Below are 15,951 nucleotides of genomic sequence, written 5' to 3'. Positions count from 1 at the left end.
AGTCAACCATACAAAAGCTAAATACTGTACATCTACCCCTCCACACTATGGCACCTTTTAAGTTCATCACGTTTCCATGTAACATTCTATTCCTCAGAAGTACAAAGCTCAGATCTCTGGCATGCAGAGGTGGTTCTAACGAGGTATTGGGACTTCATATTTACTCTCAACACTCCATCTATGAGGTCTAATAACATCTCGGCTGTTTTAAGAACAGAAAGCTGTATGTTATTACGCCCACGTACTTGAGACAGAGATCCATTGAGCTGTTGACCTGAGAACAGAAGACATGACATTAAATCACATTACAGTAAGCCATTGGTATACTCAAATAGGAAAGGCCAGTGCCTTACCTAGACATATCATAAAGCTGTCATCATATTCTCATAACCATGACACTTGTTTTTAGCGAAGCATGACAGTTAATCTCAATCAATAAGATCTATATCAAGAAACAATACGAAATACACAGCGTTGGGCAGAGTTTGGTTAAAGTTTCAATGTATATGGTTGAGTGCTATAAAATAGCTTGTCCCATACAAGACAAACTGGCCTTTGCTTTCTGTGCTATTTGGGTTGGGTTGCACTGAAGGAACGGACAGTGTCCACACGTACAGAAGAGGACTAATCATTGGCTTGAGAGGGCGGAGCTGCATTTGAGCACCTGGACGCCAGCTCTCACCCAATCACTATAGACGTCTGCACTGCAGCTTGTTATTGAAAACCAGCATGTTGAAAACAATCCTCGGACATGGAAAATTTTGGTTACGAGCTTTGGAGTCTGAGTCAGTCTTTACAGAAGCTCTTTGTGGATATGCCCGTCCGTTTTCAGGATATCTAGTCTTTTTTTTCTTCTCTGCTTTGCTTTGTTCAAGTTCGTCTCTTGGAGTTTCTGTGTGTTTTTTTTTTTTTTAACAATGTCAAATATTTACATTAAAATCTCTTTGACTAACTCTTTCACAGCCTTGTGCGGACTGCTCCTAAATGCTACACAGCGGCCAGACGATGCTGTCTTTGAGGGGGTGGGGGGGGGGGGTGGGGGGTGGTTGGAGACTGGGGGGGGGGGGTCCGCCATGAAGACTTGAGAGGTAGAGAAGATGGGCTCTTGACGTCTGACGGGGGGAGTGAGGTCACACACTGTTAAAATGATCTTTGGCCTCTGAGGCATCTGGTTGGTTGGTTTGGTTGGACAGCGGAGTTGGCAGGGCGGTGGGGAGGGGGGGAGCAGGTCGCTATGAAGGGGCCGGCCTGGGTGGGCTGGGTCAGCATGTTCTCCATAAGGTATTGGGAGGGGGGGGGGGGGTAGGCTGTAAAGCTCCTGGTTCTGGCTATGAGGGCTTTGAGGTCTTTGGGCCTCTGGGGCTCTGGTGTCTTTGGGGTGTGCGTGGTGGGGAGGATGCGGGTTGGCAGCACGGCGGAGAGCGTGGAGGAATGTAGCTCCTGGTGCTAACTTGCGGGCAGGGGCGGGGCTGTGAAGCCCCTCCCCCAGGGGCAGGGGGGGTGGGGGCTGTGAAGCCACGCCCCCGCCTAGGCCCGGTCTCTCTCCCCGGCCCCGGCGGACAGCTCCACCTGGTCCTCCTCCCCTGTGGCCGTGTCGCTGCTCAGGCTCCTCGCCCTCTTCTCCTTGGCCCGGGCGTTCTGGAACCACACCTGCAGGGAAGGGCATCACACACACACAGTGAGCATTAGCTGCACTTCTACTACGGTGACAGCACAGCCGAGAATCTCTAGTCACCGTCATACCCACGTGTGTCATACATTTTTACAGGCCGAACGCGATGTCATTCAAACCCATGCGCTTGTCATCAGAGCGGACCCCCACCTGCACCACTCTGCGCGCCAGTCCCAGCTCCTGGCCCAGGGCCTCGCACTCCAGTCGGCTGGGTGTGCGGTGGTTCCGGTAGAAGGCCCGGAGCTGAAGCACCTGGAGGTGGCTCATGTGGGTGCGCTGGCGCTGCTGCTGGTTCTGGTTCTGGTGGGGTCTCTGGACCGGCCGGTCCCCCCAGGCAGAGCTGTGGGCCCCATCAGGACTAAGGGAGGCCTGGTCGGCCAGACTAGAACTCTCCTCGCACCCATACTCGTCCTCACCCTCCTCCAACTCTGCCTCCTCCTCCACCTCCTCCTCGCCCTCTGGGTTGTTCAGGTCAAAGGTCAGAGAGACAGAGGTCAGGGCTGCTTTCCCGGACTCCTGCTCTCTGGTGCCGCTGACGATGAGCCCGGGGTTGGGGGTGGGATAGGACGACCCAGAGGGACACTGCCGGTCCCTGTAGGAGAAGCCGGGCATGTCCCCAGAGTGACCCGAGGGTCCGCAGCCCAGGGACAGGCTATATCCCACTCTCTCAGCCTCCGCCCAGTGGCGTGACCTTATGTGGGAGTCCAGGGCGCTCCTGACCTTGAAGAGGGCCCTGCAGAACGGGCAGCGGAGGTGGTTGTGACTCAGACTCAGCCCCACCCCCACGCCGAGCGACCGGAACTGCCCCTTCCTCTCCCTGGCGCGCGTGTTCTGGAACCACACCTGAAAAACACACGCAAACACAAGTTCCGGACTCAGGCGTACTTCGGCAAAACAATCCCTACCGCGTGCGTCGCCTAAGCAAGCGGACATGCATTGTGTCCAAGAGAATAGACGTGGAAGTGCGTAGCGGATGTTGAGGTGCGAGCGTATTTACCTGCACCACGCGCCTGCCCAGGCCCACGTCGCGGGCGATGCCCTCCAGGACCCCCCGGGTGGGGTTGGAGTCCAGGCTGTATCGCTGGTAGAGGACCTCCAGCTGCTCAGGGGTGATGGTGGTCCGCTGTCGCTTGTCTCTCCTCTGCTCCTCGTCGCGCTCCCTCGCCCCAGCCGCCAAGTCACACCCCTGCCTGGCGTCGGACGAGAGCTTGGCGCCCTGCCTCTGCGGCAAGGCCAAGGAGACGCTCGCGGGGTTGGTGTGCGCGCGGTCGATGGCGTGCGTCAGGCCGGGGCGCGCGCCGTTCATGTGCGGCATCATGGGGTGGGCGTGGCCGGGATGCATCTGAGACATGGCCCCCGAGAGCAGCTGGCTGGCCAGGAGGGTGTGGTTGGGGTGGAGCATCATGTAGGGCAGGGGAGGACGGTCAGAGAAGCCCGGGTGGAGGAGCTGGACCTGGGACTGGGCGGCCAGGAGGTGCCTGGTCTGGTGCTCTTGCCACAGCTGGAAGGAGGGTAGGGACAGAGGGCACAGGGAGCACTGAAACTGGGGCTGGGCCGGTGAGCTGATCTGGGCTTGGGCCTGGTTCTGGTTCTGCTGCTGGGAGTCAAGGGGGGACTTTTGCGGCGCTGCCGGGCTCAACTGGAACCCAGACGGGCAGGCGGAGCTGGGTTTCGGGGGAGAGGAGGCCGAAGTGGGCCGGGGGCTCTTCAGGGTCTCTCTTCTCTGACGCTGCCGGCCCTCGGGCTCCGGGGTCTCACTCTCAGCTGGGCTCTTCTCCGTCGTAGTGGCTTTTTTATTCGCCCCGCCGCATTCCGCCTGCTCCTTGACGACGTTCGCCTCGACCTTGACCGGGGTCGAGAGGTCGGGGTGCTGGTCTGGGGCGGGCTGGGGAGGGGAGTCGGGGGGGACAGGGGTGAGGCAGGGGGAGTCCGGATGGGTGTAGTATTCATAGGCGAGGTCCATAGAGTTCTCATTCTGGTGGCCACACTGGCCATCCTCCTCTTCACCATCTTCGTCGCCCTTGCGCCCGCCGCCTCCCTGGATGCCGTCGGCGTGGCCGTCGTTCGCACCCTCCTCCCTCCTCCCCTCCCTGCCCCCGTCGCCCCCCCGCTCCTGGGTCTTGCGCGCCCTCTGCCTGGCGTTCTGGAACCACACCACGATGATCCGGTTGGGGAGGGAGAGCAGGGCGGACATCCGGTCGTACTCCTCCTCCCTGGGGTACGGGCTGGCCTCGAACACCCCCTGCAAGGTGTCCAGCTGCTGCTCCGTGAAGCGGGTGCGCGAGGAGCGGCGCCCCCTGTGGAGCTCGCCCCCTCGGTGGGCGTCCGGCCTCGCGGCCTGCGGGGGGCTCTGGGTCGCCGGGGGGGCCGGGGGGTCCGGTGCCGCCTCCTCTCGGGCCTCCCCCAGCGGGGTGGTGGGGGGGTTGCTGAAGTTGTAGGGAGAGTCCTTGTCACGCTGCCGCTCTTTGAACAGGGTGTTGCGGAACCAGTGCTTGATGACCTTGTGCGGCAGGCCCGACAGGGCGGCCATGTTGTTCATCTGCTCGTCGCCGGGGAGGCTGTTGATGTCAAAGTGCTGCCTCAGGATGTTCAGCTGCTCCTCGGAGATGCGCGTCCGCGCCCTCTTGCCCAGTTGTTGTCCTGGCAACGCAGGGCTGAGCTGGGGCTGTTGCCCTAGCAGCGCGGGGCTGAGCTTGGGTTGTTGTCCCAGCAACGCCGGACTGGGCTGGGGCTGTTGCCCCATCAACGCGTGGTTGAACTGGGATTGGTAGAACTTGGTGAGGTCAGGGGTCATCCCGGAGTCCATGGAGGAGAGCAGAGCTTGGGACTGGAGCGCCATGGACTGCATCACCCCAGGCGAGAGGAGGGCGAGGTCCAGGGGGAAGGGCAGAGGGGGCAGAGGGGGGAGGGTGAGTGTGGGTAGGGGAAGAGACAGCAGGGGCAGTTGGGGTAAGGGTAAAGGTACAGAGGCTTTGAGCTGGGGGGGGCTCGATGGAGAGGGGGAGGGGGTGCCTGGGGTGGCGGCCTCCTGCTGGGGCGGGGTTTCCAGGTGGGAGGGGGAGGGAGGAGGAGAGGGCGGGGCCGGGGTCGGGGCTTTGGCTGGAGACGGGGTCGAGGCCGATGACGAAGGGGCTTTGGTCGGGGAAGTTTCCGGTTCCGGGTCTTGGGCCGGGGATGCGGTAGCGGCGGCGGCGGCGTTCTCCCCGGGCGCGGCGGTGTGCGTCAGGGGGTGGACGTGGTCGTACTTCAGCCTGTACTCCCTGGAGAACCTCTCCAGCATAGCCGGGGAGAGCAGCAGGCTGTGTTCGTACTCCTGGTGGCTCTTCAGCACCAGGGAGTCAGAGAAGAGCTTCCCACACTCTCCGCATTCTCTTCCCTCCAAACGCCCCTCGGTCTCGCCGTTCGCCGGCTCCCCCCGTCCGTTTCCCTCCTCCTCTCTCTCCGTCTCACCATTCGTTAGTCTGTCCGGTCTAGACTCCTCGCTCTCCTCCCCCTCCTGTCCTTCCGTCCCTCCTGCGTCCAGCTCCTCCTCTCCGCTCGGTTGTGGCTGGGCTGCTGCGCTCCTCTGCTGGGGTTTCCCGGAGCCCTGTGTGTACTGCAGGGCCAGTTCGTAGCCGTAGCTGCCCAGCAGGGCCCGGAGGGCGTCACCGCTCACCGCGGCGTAGGGCACTCTGGGAGGAGGACACCCGGTGGCCGCGCTGCCCGAGGGATCCGCACGGCCGTCGGAGCCGACGGCGCCGCCCGAATCACAGGTGTCCCGCTCAGCCGGCTCGGTCTTAACGGTCTTCGGAGGGTCCCTCGCCCTCTGCGTCTCTCGGCCGTCCTCGGAAGCACGCGGGCCGCGTTCTCCGTCCGTCCGGTCCACGCGGGGGGGGTCGGCTTCACACCGGGCGGGGGCCGGGTCTCTCAAAGCTTCTCCTGTTAGCTGTGGCTCTGGCCGGGGGGGAGGAGGAGGCGGCGGCACGGCGGAGGTCTGGCCCGGCTCCGGGGCTGTCAGGACCGACTCCAGGCCAAGCTTCAGGTCCCCGGAGAGGTAGAACGGCAGGAGCAGCTGCTGCTGCAGGGAGAGCAGGCTGTCGGGCGTGAGGTGGAAGTGCTGCTTCAGGAGGGCGTCGGGCGGCGCCAGGGGGAGCTGAGGCAGCAGGGCCGGGTTGAAGAGCTGGGACTGCAGCAGGGCCGTGTGCTGCTGGAGCTGAGCCTGGGCCTGGGCGAGCTGCTGCTGCTGCTGGAGCAGCATCAGGGTCTGCTGACCCCTGGACGCCAGCAAGTCCACCACTCTCCTCTTGGCCTGGAGGCTGTCTGCGTGGGCCTCACCCAGCGAGCTGAGGCCAGCCAGGGAGGAGGAGGAGGAGCTGGTCGAGGCCAGGCACCCGGAAGGGTCTTCGGCGTCCGCAGGCAAGGGGCAAGAGGAGGCGGTCTGGTCCGGGGGAGGGGCGGCGGCTTGGGCGTGCGAGGCCTGCGGGGCTTGGGTCTGGGCGGCGCGGGCTCGCGTCTGGTGGAGGACAGAGCGGAGGTGGATATCCAGGGTGGAGCTCTGGCTGTAGCCCACCCCGCACACCTTACAGCGGTAGGGCCTGGGGTCGGGGCCCCGGGGGGCCTCTGCAGGCGGCGGGCCGGAATCCTGCAGGGCCCGTCGGGCCCGGTGGAGGTGGGACACGGAGTTGTAGTGCACCAGGAGGATGGTCTTCTGGGTGAAGGACTCGGAACACACGGAGCACTTGTATGGCCGGGTGGGGTCCAGGTAGCGGTCCATGGTGGAGTTGGGCCCCCGTCTGTAAGGAAGGCTGTGGCTCGGTTCTGACTCCATCTCCTCCTTCTGTCCGGCGCCGACTGGCTCACTCGCTCCTAAACTGGACCTCTCTGCTTCCGCTAGGACGCCGCCCTCTCTCTCCACTTCGCACTCCTTCACCTCCTCTCCCTCTTCACCTCCCGCTCTCTGCTCCTCCTCTCTCTCTCCTCCATCCGTCCCCTGTCCCTCGTCATCCGTCGCCTCATGCTCCTCGTCCTCCTGCGTCACAGCAGGGGGTCCGACCGGGCTGGTGCTCGGTACCTGCCCCTGCAGGGTCTCTAGTGGAGAGTGTGCGTTCTGCAGGTGCCTCTGTAGGGCTTCTTGGCTACGGCACTGCCTGGAGCACAGCGGGCACTCTGTCGCCGCCCTCATGGCATGGTACTGCCAGTGCACCTGGAGCTTCTCCTGGGTGGGAAAGGCCAGGCTGCACTTGCTGCAGCGGAACCGGTAGCCGTGGCGATCGGAAGGGTGCGGGGCGTCGCCGGGTGGCGACGGGGGCGAGGAGGGGGGCAGGATGAGGCTGAGGGACTGGGGGGGTGGTTTGGCGTTGGGGACGTGGGGGGCGTTAGTCTCAGCTGAGGGCTGGTCTTCAAGGGGTGGGGTGAGCAGAGCTGTGACATCTTTAGGTGCGATCACATCTCCCTCAGCATCGTCCAGTGACATGCCTGGGACACACAAAATATACAATATTTAAGCCCCTAAGTTAGCAAGACAAGTTTATTTGTAGAGCACATTTCAGCAACAAGGCAATTCAAAGTGCTTTACATGAGACATTAAAAGCATCAAGACAAAGTGCAACACATAAACGGTCATATAAAACGAAATGCAAAAAAAGGACCCTTTTTTTCTTTATCACATACTGAAACCTTCTCTCTCTCCACTCACTTACATACAATGTCCTTCTGCATTTCATTAATTTGTCTAGCTCCTGGAATCCTGGGCTATTCTCTTATCAGGACGATCTGGTGAAAATGCAGCAGGTTAGAAGAACACGAACCTTCCTCTTCCAGGGCGTCAGCTGTGCGAGGGTCCTTGGCGTCAGGACAGGAGTCAGCATCAGTCTGTAGGCTTGGTTCTTCTGGAGCAGGCTCTGGGAGGACAGGGCTCTCGGGCTGCTCCACTGAGCTCATCACCTGGGGGGGGGGCACACAGTCAGAGGTGGTACACGTCTGTCTGGATCTGCCCAGATAACCCCTCACTCTCACCTGTCAATCAAAAGGCTGATCACAAGACGGCTTCAATCCCTTTGTCTTGATTGTACGTTAGGCCTCCACTGAATAAATTGAGCTGACATCACATTGAACAATATTGTTACCCCTATTACGGTCTGTCCTCTCATTCAACACCTTCTGGCTTCACAAAAGGATACAAAAAAGATACACAGTGTGTGTGGATCCTGCTACAACACTAGCAGATCTAGGGATGGATTTTGTGAATATATGGGGTGTAATATCAGACTCCAGCGTGTATGGAAGACTATATTTCAAGTATAATATAGGAGCATGGAGGTTTCTGCCCTTCAGCTCTAACGATGCCCTCTAAAACGCCCCGAGGGATTAATAAAACTTTATTGAACTGAATAATGAATTCGGAATCGGGGGGGGGGGGGACTGCATTCATATACTGTATGAACCTGCACTGCAGCTGTAAAACACTAAACACATATGAACCAGGCGGAACCAGGCTGAACCAGGCCGAACCAGGCCAAACCAGGCTGAACCAGGCTGATCCAGGGCTGAACCAGGAGAGATGGACAGCTACAGCACGGATTTACATGACAAGAGTACTCTGCATAACAGCTTCATAAGACACACACACACACGCACAAACACAGACACAGACACACACGCACACACACACACGGTCATTGCAGAGAGACTGAAGGTCAGGCTTAATCTAGAGAGCGTAATTGGAAAGCAAGGTACATAATGGCCATCATCACCTCAGTCTGAATTAATGAACCTCAATTACTATTAGAGAGAGAGGGGAGGGGGAGGAGAAGAAAGAGAGGAGGTGGGAGAGCAGTGGAAGACGGGGAGGGAGGGAGGGAGGGAGGGAGGGAGGGAGGGAGGGAGGGAGGGAGGGAGGGGAGAGACCGAGGAAGAGAGAGAACTGGAGATGGAGAGCAGGAACGAGAGAGGGAGGGAGGGAGGGGGTAAGAACAAGATGGAGAGAGGGTAAATGAACAAGAGCAAGCGGGCGGGGGGGGGGAGAGTGGAGGGAGGGAGGGAGGAGAGTCAAAGAAGGGGGAGGGGAGGGGTACGAGGAGAAAGGGTGAAAAGAAGAAGGCAGTGAAGAGGAGGCAGAGGCAGAGAGAGAGAGAGACAAAGGCCACTTAGCATACGGGCGAGCTGGAGCCGGAGCCGGGTGATGTGGATAGATGACCGCTCTTTGTCTGCTGGGGAGACTGGGTAGAAAGCATGGGGGCCCCCCTTTTAGCTTGACTGCGCTTCTGCTAACAGTGGGGCTACTTAAACATGCATTATAGAAGCACTGCCCTCCTCTCCCACTCAAACGCACTCACGTACGCCCAGTCAAACCGTCTCTCTCGTCCACACGCCGCGCCCCACGCTCCGCTGATTCAGAGAGGAGAGCGGCGAGCTACTTACGCCTGCGTTACAAAAGCGCTGTTTTTTTCCTCTAGTGTTATCCTAATGTAATTGTCGCTGTGTATTTCACAATGCCCCATCCCCCAGCCACTCTGCGTCTCTCTAATAACACACACACACACACACACACACAGGTCACATACATACACACACACATACACATACACACACACACACACACACACACTGTGTATTTCACAATGCCCCATCCCCCAGCCTCTCTGCGTCTCTCTAATAACACACACACACACACACACACACACACACACACACACACCGTGCTGATGAGCTTGTTCACGCAGTCCTGGGCCACACTGTGGAGGTGTGTGAGGTGGTGCCTCAGGTGTGTGTGTGCCAGCTTGACCTGGCACAGAGGGCACTGAACGATCTGAGAGAGAGAGAGAGAGAGAGAGAGAGAGAGAGAAAGAGAGGGAGGGGAGAGAGAGAGAGAAAGGGAGAGAACTTGGTGGGTTAGTTTCAAAAGCCCACTCGATATAAGTGGGGATGGTTGAAGAAAGGGTGTATTGTGTGTGTGTGTGAGAGAGAGTGTGTGTGTGAGTGGGCCGCTCACCTGCTGGTGCGCCGTGTGCTGGTGTGTTCTGGGCCGCTTGGAGGGGAGGGAGCTCTCGGGCTCCACTGGCCCAAGGGAAGGGCGCTTCGCTGGGGCCAGCGAGGCCCTGCTCTCCCTCTCCTCTCCGCTGGGTCCATCTATAGGGAGACACCACACACACACACACACACACACACACACACACACACACACACACACACACACACACACACACACACACACACACACACACACACACACACACACACACACACACACACACACACACACACACGTTAACACTTACTAACAATCTTAATAAAACGGGAACCGCAGCTGTGGTGAAAAACGAGGCAGCAGTTAGACCGCTGACGTGCTCACGATGGGGGTCTCATTCATCAGGATCCCTCTCACCGGTCTCTTTAGCTGCTCCTCTGTCCCCCCAGGTATCTGTGTCTTTGGTTTGGTCTGAAGGGCCGGTGGGGGTCTCACCGGAAGCTTCCGCCACCTCTTCACTCAGCTCTCCTGAAGGGAAACGTCGTGTCATAAATCTTAGTGAAACCGTTCATCGGCGAGACTCACCATCACGGACTCATCGCCCGTTGTTTAAACAATGAGCCTCAAAAAGAACTCGCTCTCGCTCTCTCTCTCTCCCTCTCTCTCCCTCTCTCTCCCTCTCTCTCCCTCTCTCTCTCTCACGAACACACACACGCTATTGATCAGGTATTGATTCTCCATTAGAAACCATGCTAGGGGTCGAGAAGAGTTAATATAGACTTGACACAGATCAGTTCATCCAGATGTAATCACGACGGACCTGGAACCAAGGAGAGCCGGTGCGTTTGAGTGAACCAGGATTGGATCGCTAATCCCTAATCTCAGAGTCCTATTCTAGAATATTAAGGTTCAGAGACGCAGACGCTCAGTTCTGATTGGTTTAGGGCTCCCATTGATCCTTCCTTGTTCGTCAGCACACACAGATGTGATTGGACCACTCATTGATTAACATGTGCTAGCAAGCTGTTGTCAGGGGTGATTGGGGATGTAACAAGGATGCATATTGACTAATCAATTAACGTGGTCAATATCTGACCACCATTGACCATTCTGCCTCTCTCGCGCTCTTCGCATGTCCTGGCCTTCGTTCGCCCAGGCTGAGGAAGGCGGAGGCGACCTTATGGCGAAGTCCCACACCGAGGCCTTGTGGGAATGCTATAGGATGTGTGCTCATTTTCCTGTGGGAAAACCTATAGGTCACAAGCAGACACACCGCTGCATGTAGGATTGGTGTTATCGGGACGTACGCGCGTCAGGTGCAGAACACTTCCTTATGGTGAAGACGGCTGCTAGCTCCTCCCCGTTCATCACACCCCCGTCTGCTGTTGGCTGCAGCCTCAGAAGCCCCTCCCTCTGCTGGTGGGCGGCGGAGTGGGCGTGTCTGATCAGGTGGAGCTTGGAGGAGGAGGAGAAGTTGCAGGGCAGACAGTGGAGGAGCCAGGAGCCCTCGTCTACGGCCCCGTCATACCTCTGCAGGAACTACAGAGGGTTGAGGGAATACAGAGAGCACGTCACCATCTGACAAACGTGTGTGTGTGTGTGTGTGCGTGTGTGTGCGTGCGTGCGTGCGTGCGTGGCTACCGACCCTGTAGACTTGACGGGAGGCCTGGTGGTTCGAGCCGAGGCAGTGCGCCTGGAGCTTCTCCAGGCTATTGGTCACATGGTCACACAGGTGGCACCTCAGCTGGACCAGGTTGCCCTTGGCGACCAGGTTGGCCTCCTCCTGGGCGCTGGCTCCGCCCTCTCTAACGTGAGCCGCCAGCTGGTACCGGCTGCGGTGTCGGTCCGTCTGGCAGTGCAGGCTGAAGTTGGCCCTGAGGGGGGTGGTGTAGCCACACAGACGGCAGTGGCAGCCTCCCGCCACCAGGGAGCACCACTCGGACTGGGGCATGGAGCGAGAGACGGCCAGGTGCTGCTCCACCGCCTCCACGCTGTCGGAGGAGAAGCAGGAGCAGACCAGGCACTGGAACACGCCCGGGGAGGGAGACGGGGAGGGGGAGGGGGAGAGAGAGGGAGGGGGAGGCGGGGGGGACGGGGAGGGGGAGGGAGAGGGGGTGAGGGTGGACCCCGGAGTGACCGGCGGCTCCTGTTGGCTGCTCAGACGCACGGTCAGGGAGAGCTCCCCGCCTGGAACATGTGCACAGATGGAACACACATGAGCGTGAGGGATGCAAGCTCTGAAATAGAGAACTAAGTGTGTGTGTGTGTGTGTGTGTGTGTGTGTATAGTAGTAGTGTAGTGGAGGGTATACGGAGGTAATTCTTATCCACCACTTGTAAAAACCGAACAATTTCAGACTATTTGCTGTTAGAGCATACCCACTTCTTCAGTCACCACTGTGCGTGTGTGTGTGTGTGTGTGTGTGTGTGTGTGTGTGTGTGTGACCCCTCTCACCAGTGCTGTGCAGATGTTTGAGCTGGGGCGTCAGGCTCCTGCAGTGGGACAGGTAGTACCCTCTCTGAAGACGCAGCATGTTGTGTGTGTGTTTCTCGCTCGTGGTGTGTATGCGCAGGTTCCTGGCGATGCTGGTCTCGTAGTCGCACACATCACAGCGCCACCTCTTGCCCGCGGAGTGCGCCGGCGCCGTGTTGTGCTTGGCGGGCGGCGTGACGGTGAGGCGTGCGTGTCTGTAGCCCTGCTGCTCCTCCGCCGTCTGGCCGCCGCCGTTGTGGGCGTGGCCGGGTGGTGCCGGGGCGTGTCCGTTGGCGTGCCCGCCGGCCTGGACGTTGTTGAGGTGCTTGTCCGACTGCATGTGGATGCTGAGGTTGCCCTTCGACGAGGTGGCGTAGTCGCACGCTTCGCAGCGGTACGGTTTGTAGCCGCAGGCGTAGGTCTCGCCACGGGCCAGGCGAGGGTGGGCCCGCCCCGAGCTACAGAACAAACACGCCCCCCTCGTCCCGCCGCACACACACTTCCCCCCCTGGTCGCCGCACGCACACTGCTCCCCCAACTCCGGGTGCTTCTCCTTCATGTGGGCCTGCAGTGTATGCTGGGACTTGTAGTGCCAGTTGCATTTGGGGCATTTGAGCGTCTTGCAGGAGTTGCGCGAGTGCATCATGGTCATGTGGCTGCTCAGCGAGCCGGGAGAGAGGTCCTGGTGGAGGCCTTGGAGGACGGCTTCCTCCTTGTCTTCCCCTTCTTTGTTCCTCTCCTCCCCCAGCTCTGTGGCCTCCTGGCTGCTGTCGTTTGGTTCTGGAGCTTTGGCACCGTCTCCATTGGCAATGGAAGTCTGAGTTAGGCCCGCCCTCGCGTCGTCACACGCGCCCGCGGACTCAGTCGCCGCCAGGGGGAGAGCCAGGGGGAGAGCCAGGGCAGACTGCTGGGATTTAAAGCTCTGAGGAAATCCCTCCATATAGCCCAGATCTCCCAGAGTTCCTCTCCCCTCCGTCTCGCCCGGCAGGGAAGGGAAGCAGGAAGTGTAAGTGAAGTGCTTTGGAGAGGCGGAGGGACAGGGGGAGGGCTTTGGAGAGATGGAAGGAGAGGGGGAGGGCTTTGGAGGAGTGGGTGTCATGGTGTAGTGTGTGCCGCTGGCCATTACAGTGCTGGAAGAAGAGCTGTGCTGGCTCTGTTGAGGTAATAAAGGACATTTGGATTTGGTTTGGCTTTGGTTTGAGATGGCATCCTCCTCTTCCTCCTCCTCTTCCTCCTCCGTCTCGTCCCCTCCGTCTCCCCCGCCGTGCTCCGTTTCATCCTCTCCCTCGTCTGCGGGCGTCGCCTCCCCCTTCCCCTCCTCCCTCTCCCCCTCCTCCCTCTTCCCCGTCATACTCGCCCCGTCCGCTCGCTCGCGTTCGCCTCCGTCCGCGGGCCCCGCCCCCTCCGCGGGCCCCGCCCCCTCCCGGGCCTCCTCTCTGCCCTCGGACCCCTCTGCGCCCCCCTGCTCCGGCCCGGGCTCCGGCTGGGCCGGGGGCTCTTTGGCAGGGGCCGAGGCTGAGGTACGAGAGGACCGCCCCGCATCAGGAACCACTCCTGGGGTCAGGGGAGGAGACGACGCGCCGCCACCCCCCTCGCCCGCCACCCCCTCCTCCTCCTCCCTCACCGCTGTTCATCCCAGAGCCTAAAGCAGACAGACATCTCGTCTCCACCTGAGAGGAAAGAGGGAAACAGGGAGAAAAGTCTGAGCAAAAGGGCTGATATTACATAACAGGCATGTGGAGAATATTGATTAGGCTCCCTGGATAGCATCTGTTAAGTTTAGCCTTCGCAGGGCGCACCATACAAAAAGCCTGGTTACCCGGGGGTTAGCCTTAGCACTTTAATGGGAAAATCAATAGCCTGAGCGCTAAGCTAAGTAGAGGACTTCTGGTAAAGGCTCTGCTGGAGGTCTGTGGTGTTCCTGAGGGAAGGAGGTGGATTGGATGAATAAAGCACGGAGTGTTCCTCAGCTACGAGGTGGGAAGCATCGTCCTCGCCATTCCTGATGAGGGAAAAGCACTTGAACAAGCCGGCCCAGCCCAGCACTGCAGAGTCAGCACAAGAGGATGTGGATTACAGGACACCTATAGGTAACATTAATACCCCACCCCCTACACATATACACACACACACACACACACACACACACACACACACACACACACACACACAATCTTGCTCGCTCTTTCTCTGTGGATTGAGAAGAGAGTATCTGGGTCCAACCACACGAATGCAATACATCTCATTAATCCCTAGCGCCCTTATCAAGCATAGTACCTACAGTAGGTGGATAATATTAGGGAAAAGAAGCCTCTCTCTTTCTTTCCAGAGGGCTCATCCCTCCTGTCTGGTTGATGATGGATGGCGGTGGAGGAGGACGCAGCTCTCTCTCTCTCCCCCTCTCTCTCTCTCTCCCCCTCTCTCTCTCTCTCTCTCTCCCTCTCTCTCTCTCTCTCTCTCCCTCCCCCTCTCTCTCTCTCTCTCTCCCCCTCTCTCTCTCCCTCCCTCCCCCTCTCTCTCTCCCTCCCCCCCCCTCTCTCTCTCCCTCCCCCTCTCTCTCTCTCTCTCCCCCTCTCTCCCTCCCCCTCGCTCTCTCTCCCTCTCTCTCTCTCCCTCTCTCTCTCTCCCTCCCCCTCTCTCTCTCCCTCTCTCTCTCCCTCTCTCTCTCTCTCTGCATCCTACGATCTCATCACTGACCTCGTTTAATCAAGAGAAGACCTTAATGCACCCTTTCACCTTCTCATTCACCCCCTCCCTCCCTCTCCCGCTCTCCTTCACCCCCCTCTTTCTCTCCCTCTCTCCTGCACCCCTCCCTCCCTCCCTCCTGCACCCCTCCCTCCCCCTCTCTCCTGTACCCCCTCCCTCCCTCCCCCTCTCTCCTGCACCCCCTCCCCCCTCTCTCCTGCACCCCCTCCCTCCCCCTCTCTCCTGCACCCCCCCCCCCCTCTCTCTCTCTCTCTGATATATGGCCCATTGCTTCTCTCTGATGGTTCTTTAATGTACTGTTTTTTATGTCACAGGCCACACACCCCTGTCCACTGCAGCTGTCTGCTATACCGGGCAGGCCTGAGAGCTGTCTGCCTGTGTCTGCCTGCCTGCCTGCCTGCCTGTCTGTCTGCCTGCCTGCCTGCCTGTCTGTCTGTCTGTCTGTCTGCCTGTCTGTCTGTCTGTCTGTCTGTCTGTCTGTCTGCCTGTCTGTCTGTCTGCCTGCCTGCCTGCCCTCCTGCCTGCCTGCCTGCCTGCCTGTCTGCCTGCCTGCCTGTCTGCCTGCCCTCCTGCCTGCCTGCCTGCCTGCCTGCCTGCCAGGCAGCTGCACAGATCACCCTTATCTGATAAAGATTTTCATTTACACTGCAATCAATAACCTGGGTCTATCGGCTATGTAACTATTTATACAAGCATTCCCAGCTCTCCATCGATCTTAAGTACGGGAAACCATCACTTAGGGAAATGTGTGTGTGTGTATGTGTGTGTGTTTTGTGATGTTATAGCATAAAAGACCATTCAATATAAAGATCATATAATATTCTAAACAAAAAACAATCTGTAAACGAGGGTTAATTGTTTAATCTATTACCAGTATGGAATGAACAATCACACACTAGCCTTATTGTATAGTTAAAATTACAGTAGGCTACACTGATTTGTCAATACCGTATTTCCCAATACAGTTGTTTGCGCCCGTGTGTGTGTGTGTGTGTTATGCGCGCGTACGTGTGTGTGATGTGTGTGATGCGTGCCATAGTGTCTGTGTGTGTGTGTGTGTGTGTGTGTGTATCGAGAGATATTAATTTGATTACTTTGGCATGTTCACTGTTTTGTCTAATTCAAAATGCATTTAGTTTAGGAAATAGAATACGGA

At 58.7% G+C, this 15,951-nt stretch overlaps 1 protein-coding gene across 1 annotated transcript; it reads right to left on the bottom strand.

Moving 5' to 3' along the window:
• Window positions 1-1,527: 1,527 nt before the first annotated feature.
• On the bottom strand, window positions 1,528-15,528 carry LOC311321266 (zinc finger homeobox protein 3-like; the record flags this gene model as incomplete). The annotated part of the gene is made up of 14 exons (XM_084453211.1): window positions 1,528-1,650; window positions 1,823-2,086; window positions 2,117-2,515; window positions 2,670-6,488; window positions 6,663-7,126; window positions 7,459-7,594; window positions 9,348-9,458; window positions 9,642-9,778; window positions 10,035-10,145; window positions 10,925-11,156; window positions 11,263-11,804; window positions 12,072-13,428; window positions 13,519-13,715; window positions 15,519-15,528. 14 exons carry the CDS (start codon window positions 15,526-15,528, stop codon window positions 1,528-1,530), a joined length of 7,902 nt encoding a protein of 2,633 aa, XP_084309337.1.
• Between the last annotated feature and the right edge of the window lie 423 nt (window positions 15,529-15,951).

The sequence above is a fragment of the Borostomias antarcticus genome (assembly GCF_949987555.1).
Source record: "Borostomias antarcticus genome assembly, chromosome: 18".
NCBI classification, from domain to species: domain Eukaryota; kingdom Metazoa; phylum Chordata; class Actinopteri; order Stomiiformes; family Stomiidae; genus Borostomias; species Borostomias antarcticus.
The sequence above is the reverse complement of the archived record's forward strand: the minus strand, read 5'-3'. Positions and strand labels throughout refer to the sequence as shown.